The sequence below is a fragment of the Palaemon carinicauda genome, chromosome 23 (assembly GCF_036898095.1).
Source record: "Palaemon carinicauda isolate YSFRI2023 chromosome 23, ASM3689809v2, whole genome shotgun sequence".
NCBI lineage: Eukaryota > Metazoa > Arthropoda > Malacostraca > Decapoda > Palaemonidae > Palaemon > Palaemon carinicauda.
The window spans coordinates 65,491,691-65,499,190 of record NC_090747.1 but is presented as its reverse complement, the minus strand read 5'-3'; the positions used below and the strand labels follow the sequence as shown (position 1 = coordinate 65,499,190).

General features: G+C 40.9%; 1 protein-coding gene across 1 annotated transcript in view; it reads right to left on the bottom strand.

Annotated features, from left to right (window-relative positions):
* Window positions 1-3,829: 3,829 nt before the first annotated feature.
* The window catches only part of LOC137617633 (uncharacterized), a 4,620-nt gene continuing 949 nt past the window's right edge, over window positions 3,830-7,500 (bottom strand). Inside the window, exon 2 of the mRNA XM_068347638.1 lies at window positions 3,830-3,947. Coding sequence (XP_068203739.1) covers window positions 3,830-3,947 — 118 coding nt within the window. The remainder of the gene's footprint in view (window positions 3,948-7,500) is intronic.

Sequence of the window (7,500 nt, the reverse complement as noted above, 5' to 3'; positions counted from 1 at the left end):
CGTTCCCTCTCCTCCTAATCCTCCTTTTCCTCCCTTGCCCTTTTCCTATCTTCCTCCTCCTAATCCCTACCCCCCCTTCCTTACCTCTCCCTCCTCCTCCCAACCCCTATCCCTCTCTTCCTTCTCCTCTTTCTCTTCCCTGAAATTTCCCTATCCCCCTCCTCCCTTCCCTTTCCCTTACCCTTTTCCTCCTCTGCCCTACCCTGCCTTTTTCCTAACTTCCTGCTCCTACTACTCCTCACTGCTTTCCGTCTCCTCCTCCCCATATATCCCAGCCCTTTTCCTATCCTCCACACCCTGCTCCCCCAACCTCAACTTGCTCCTCCTCCTCACCTGCCTTTATCCTAACATCGTCCTCCTCCTCCCAACCCCTTTGCCTACCCGCGTCCTCCCCTCCTCTTTCACTAACCTCCTCTTCCTCCTCCTCCTCACCACCTCTTTCCCTAACTTTCTCCTTTTCCTCTCCACCCTTTTCCCTCTCCTCCTCCTCCTATACTTCCCTTTCCTTAACCTCCACTAACTTCAGTACCTTGCAAAAATGGTAGAAGATATAGAGAAAAACAATATTCTGATAGACAGCCAACATGGGTTAAGACAAAAGAAATTCTGTGTAACAAATCTGTTGGAATTTTTCCATCGAATGTTAAGCATATATGACAAAAGCAGGACAAAAGACAGCTTATAACTATACTTTCAAAAGTCTTATGGTAAAGTACGTCATAAAAATTTAATGGTTAAAATTAGAACACTAGGTATCATTAATGGGCCAGCTGAATGGATTGAAGATTGGCTGACAAACATCGTAATCAATGGAGAAATATCAAGGTGGCAGCTGTTAGAAGCGGAATGCCTCAAGAATTCGTCCTTGGCCCATCGCTATTTCCGATTTACATTAACAGAGATTTAGGATAAACTAGTATAATAGCCAAAGATGTCGCCGATACTAAAATATGTATAAATGCCGCAAACTCAGATGTTGAAGCCTCAAAGAGGATCCAACTAAGTTGGGGGAATTTTCCAGAAAATAAATGCCTTGCAACCAACTGTGGGAAATGCAAAGTTATGCATATAGGTTACAGTAACCTACAGACAGATTACTCACAGCTGGGTAGGGAAATAGAAAGTGTGGACCAGAAGGAAGATCTCAGCATTATTATTACCAAAGATTTGAAGTTCACCAAACAGAGCATAAAATTTTAAAAGAAAGCATAAACAGACAATTCAAATACAGAAACAAAGACATTGTACTGCAGTTGTACGCATCACTAGTAAGACCGTATCTAGAATATGGAAGTCCAATTGTGGGATCCTAGTATTTAAAAGGATATATATTCTGGAAGCAGTACAAGTTAGGGCCACCAAACTAGTCCTTAAACTAAGACAATTTGGATATAGACGAAGTATGAAACGTTTTAACTTATTTGATGACTCAGGGACCTCTAATATAGACATTAAAAATTCTTAAAGGAGTAACGAATATAAACGACAACATCGTTTTCACACTTAGCACAAATCAGCTAGAAGTAACGGATACAAACTGGAATTAAAAAGATACAACACCACTCAATGTGGTAATTTCTTAACATACAAAATAGCAAATGCAGGGAACAGCAATGTGATAAACGAATTCAAGAATAAGTTAGACAAGATAATAAAAACTAAAAATGTTTAATATAATTCGCTCTACCCAAAAGCAAAACAATTATCAGTGGATGAACTAAAAAATCCTTGTAACTCCTAGTTCCCTTTCCCTTTCCTTATTTTCCATCTTCTCCTCCCTGCCTTTCACTAACATCCACCTCCTCCTCCCTACCCATTTCTATCTCCTCCCAACTAATTTCCTTCTCATTCTACTCCCACATCATTTTACCTAGATCACACAACTGTGCTAATACAATGTTACCATTGGAGAAGTAGACAAAAGGAACATTTGCACTCATATCCACCCCCTCCCCTGCCTTATTCATATCTTTCCCCTCACCCTTCAGAGCCATTTCCATATCATCCTCATCGTCCTCCCTTGTCCTACTCATATCATCTCTTGCCCTTTCCGTATCCACCCCAATATTCTCCCCTTCCCTCCTCCTCCTTCTCCTCCTCATCCTCATCCTCCTCCATCCCTATTTTTTCCTAGTCTCCTCATTTGCCCTTTTCCCTAACTTTCTATTCCTCTTTCGTTGCCATTTTTCTTGCCTCCTCCTCCTCCTCCTCCTCCTCCTCCTCCTCCTCCTCCTCCTCCTCCTCCTTCTCTGTCATTTTCCTATCTTCCTCTTCCGTTTCTGTTTCCCTATTTTCCTCCTCCCTTTCCCTTTCCCTAACTTTCTCCTTCTACTCGCCTGCCATTTCTCTACCCTCCACCTCCTCTGCCCAGGCTTTTTCCTAACCTCAATCTCCTCCTCCCAACTCCATTCCCTCTCCTCCGCCTCTTCCTCTCCATCCATTTTCCTATCCTCCTAACATTTCCTTATCTTCCTCCTATTCGATCACTGTCCTTTTCCTATTCTCCTCATCCTCCTTCCTTTTCCTTCCCCTTTCCCTAATCTACTCCTCCTCTTCACCAGCAATTTCTCTAAACTCTTCCTCTTACTCCCTGTCCTTTCCCTAAACTATCTCACCAACTCCCCTAGCCTTTCCCTAATCTCCACTTCTACTTCTCCTGCATTTACCTAAACCTCTCCTCCTCCTCCCCACTCCTTTCCCTATCTTGATCCTGCATCTTTTCCTACCCTCCTCATCCTCCTACCTTCACACATAGTTAACCTCCTACTCCTTCTACCTGCTCTTTCCCTACCTTCCTGCTCCTCCTCCCCACTCCTTTCCCTATCCACCTCCCCTGCCATATCCCTATCCTCCTCCTCCTCCTCCCTTACCCATTCCTTTAACTCTTCCTTCTCCTCCCCTACCCTTTCCTTAAACCCTTCCTCCTCTTCCCCTGTTTTTTCCTTAACCCCTTCCTCCTCTTCTCCTTCCTTTTCCTTGAACTCTTCCTCCCTTGCAATTTCTCTATCCTTCTTATCCTCATCCCCTGTCCTTACCTTAAATTACTCCTCCTCTTCTTTTACCCTTTCCCTAATCTCTTCCTTCTCCTCACCTGCCTCTTGCTTACTCTTCTACTCACTCTCCCCTGCCCATACCCAATCCTCTTCCTCCTCCTCTTCATCCACTAAATTTTCCTTAAATTCTTCCTCCTCATTCATGCCCTTTACCTAACTTCCTCCTACTTCTCCTTTTCCTCCTCATCCTTTCCAACCTTTTCCCTTTCTTCCATCTCCTCCTCCCCTCCCCTTACCTTATCCTCCTTCTCCTCCTCCTCCACTGCCCATAACCTAAACACTTCCTCCTCCTCACATATCCTTTCCCTCTCCTCCACCTCCTCCCCTTCCTCCTTCCCTGTACTTTCCCTAATCTCCTCTTCCTCCTCACGTGCCATTTCCCATCCCTACTCCTTTCCTCCTCCTCCTCCTCCTCCTCCTCCTCCTCCTCCTGCTTCCTTACACTTCTCCTAATCTCCTCTTCCTCCTCCCGTCCCATTTCCCATCCCTACTCCTTTCCTCCTCCTCCTCCTCCTCCTCCTCCTCCTCCTCCTCCTCCTCCTCCTCCACCTCCTCCTCCTCCTCCTCCTCCTGCTTCCTTGCTCTTCTCCTAATCTCCTCTTCCTCCTCACGTCCCATTTCCCATCCCTACCTCTTTCCTCCTCCTCCTCCTCTTCCTTGCCCTTTACCTAGCTTCCTCCTACTTCTCCTCTTCCTCCTCATCCTTTTTACCCTTTTCCCTCTCTTCCATCTCCTCCTCCTCTGCCCTTACTCTATCCTCCTTCTCCTCCTCCTCCTCACATGCCACTTTTCTTTCCTTCTCCCCCTCCTCCTCCTCCTCCTCCTCCTCCTCCTCCTCCTCCTCCTCCTCCTACTCCTCCTCCTACTCCTCCTCCTCCTCCTCCTCCCCCTTCTCTGTCCTTTCCCTAAGCTCCTCCTCCTCTTCCCATGCCATTTTTCTTTTCTACTCTTCCCCTTTCCCTGCCCTTTCCCTGATAACCTCCTCATCCGCCCATTCTGTTTACCTTCCCTCCTCCTCCTCCTTCCCAGCACTTTCCCTAATCGCTTCTTCCTTTTTCCAAGCCATCTTCCTTCCACCTCCTCCACCTTCGGTGTCCTTTCCTTAATCTCCTCCTAATCCTTCCATGCCATTTCTCTTTCCTCCTCCTCCTCCTCCTCCTCCTCCTCCCATGACCTTTTCCTAATCCCTTCATCCTCCTCCCATGCCATTTCCCTTCCTTCCCCCTCCTCCACCTTCGGTGCCCTTTCCCTAATCTCCTACTCCTCCTTCCATGCCACTTCTCTTTCTTCCTCCTCCTCCTCCTCCTCCTCCTATGCCACTTCTCTTTGCTCCTCCTCCTCCTCCTCCTCCTTCTCTGTCCGTTTCCTAATCTCCTCCTCCTCTTCCCATGCAGAGGAAATCATTGATATAACTTATGATGCCATCCAACAACATACTTACGAAGAAATAAATTATCAGATGGAAACAAATTATAGACCCAAGAGACTCTACCCGGATCTACATACTTTTAGGGAAGAGCAAGAACAAGAAAAAAAAGAAAAGAAAGATATAGTCTGCAATTTGCTGAAAAGAGGGAATTACAGATTTGACAAAAGATGCTACTACAAGCATCCGAAGATATGCCATAATTATGAAATATATGGTAAATGTGCATATTTAGACGGATATGGAGACGAATGCAGAGATCTCCATCCAAAAATATGCAAAAACCTAAAAGAAGGAAAAGGATGCAGTTTCAACAAAAAATGTCGATATATGCATCCTGCAACCATGAATGAAAGTAAGAAAACTCAGCAAATTGAAAAGAAAAATGAAAGCTATGCACCAAAGGCCCCAAGATATGAGGCCTTTCAACCTAAATATGCACATTTAGAGCCCAACTACAAAGAATGCATCTATAATGCCAGGGATTGGTGCAGATATGGGGATAATTGAAGGTATACACACAAAAATAAATATGAAGGCGAAAGAGCAAATATAATAGAAAAGTTGGATTTTTTAATGGCAGAATTCCTGGATATGAAGAAAAGAACATCATATCAGAACAGGAAGGAAGCATGGGAGAATCCATATTATTACCAATATTAAATAATGGGGATGAAACACAAACCATAATAGTGATGAATGCACAGGGTTTAGTCACGAGTAACTCTAAAAGGAAAATAGAGTTCTTAGAAGAACTAATCCAAATTGAAAAAATAGATATATTAAATATAAGTGAAACATGGTATTCCCAAGAGACTGGAAGTGATGACCAGATGAAGGGTTTCCAAACTTATAGATCAGACAGAACAAATAGGAATCAAGGGGGAACCACAATATTTGGAAGAGACATAAATCAAGGAAAAGGCTGTGAAAAATACAGCAACACAGAATGTGAATTGATTGTGGTAGAATTTGAATTTGAAAAACTAGTGAATATTGTAGTTTACAGACCCCCAAATACTAAGGAGTTTGACATAATAATAGAAAAATTAGATGATAGAAACCATAAAGACAGGAATACATTCCTATCCGGAGATTTTAACTTTCCTTTCGTGGATTGGAAAGAATGGATAGAAGAAAGTGGTTGTATGTATACATATAAAAAAGAGAGTAATAGTAGTGCAGAAGATAAGAGGCAATTTGAAAAGCTGCAAGATATGCTATTAGAACATAACATGCAACAAATAAACCACATTCCAACAAGAAAGGAAAATTTCCTAGCTCTAGTATTTGTGAATGAGGTGAATTATGTTAAAGAAATAATTATGTATAACACGGGAATTTCAGACCACAATGTCATAGAATTAATAGTCCATTCCAAAGCAAGTGATCGCAGAATTAATCAAAGCACAAAACGTTGGGAAGGATATGGAAAATATAATTTTTATAGTAAGAATATAAAATGGTCAGAAATAAATGAACTGAATAAAGAATGGAAAAATGTATTTGTAAGTGATAATATACAGGTAAATACTGACATACTGTACAAAATACTGGAGAAAATTGTTGAAAAATATGTACCGAAAAAAAAAACAATAAACAAAAGACATGCATACCAAGAGACAGAAGGATCTTATTTCAGAAAATTAGAAAGTGGAAGAAAAATCTTGCAAAAGAAAAAAATGTGTGGAAAATGATGGAAATAAATTGTAAGATAGAAAATGCAGAACAAAAGATTATACAGTCGAAAGAAAATGAAAAAAGGGACTTAGAAGAAAGGACACTTCAAAATATATAAAAAAAAAAAAGCCCAAAGTACTTTACTCTTATGCAAAAAAATTGAATAAAGGGAGATTAGAAATAGGCCCTCTAAGAATTGAAGGATGGCTAACGAATGAAAAAAAGGAAATATGCAACATATTAGCAGAAAAATATAAGAGTGAGTTCACGCCAAGAATTGCGTATGAGAATAATGAAACAAAGATGAGAGAAGAAAATGTTGAATATCTAACGGATATAGATATTAATGAAGCAGATATTGTCAATGGTATAAACGAAATTAAAAATGGATCGGCAGCCGGACCAGATGGAGTTCCAGCGATTTTGTTAAAAAAACTGCAAACACTATCGCGAAGCCGCTTGCAATACTGCTAAGACAAAGTGTAGATATGGGAAGGAAATATGTTAAACATAAATTAGCTTATATAACCCCTATATTCAAAAGTGGATCAAGACTAGAGACAAGCAATTATAGACCTGTTAGTCTAACATCACATATTATGAAAGTGTATGAGAGGGTAATAAAAAGAAAATAATGAATCATTTGGTTAAAGATAATTTGTTTAATATAGGTCAACACGGTTTTGTGCCCGGAAAAAGTACACAAACCCAACTAATAGCACACTATGAAAACATATACAAAAATATGATAAATGAAAAAGACACATATGTGATCTATCTAGATTTTGCAAAAGCCTTTGACAAGGTAGACCATAATATATTAGAGAAAAAAATGAGAAAACATAATATTGAGGGAAAAATAGGAAAATGGGTAAAAGAATTCCTGCAAAACAGAAAACGGATAGTGGTTGCAAATGACAAGAAAATCAGATGAAGCTCAGGTAATATCTGGCGTGCCATAAGGTACGGTATTAGCTGCACTGCTGTTTGTTATTATGATCTCAGACATAGACTGTGATGTTGAAAACTCTGTAGTGAGAAGTTTCGCCGATGACACAAGAATAAGTAGAGAAATTACTTGTGATGAAGATAGGAACTCACAACAAAGAGATCTAAACAAAATATATGAATGGGCGGAGATAAATAGGATGGTATTTAACTCCGATAAATTCGAATCAATAAATTATGGGAACAGAGAAGGAATGGTATATGCATACAAGTGACCTAATAACGAGACAATCACAAACAAGGAAGCAATTAAAGACCTTGGTGTAATGTTAAATAGGAATATGTTATGCAACGACCAAATAGCAACACTGTTGGCTAAATATAAAGCAAAAA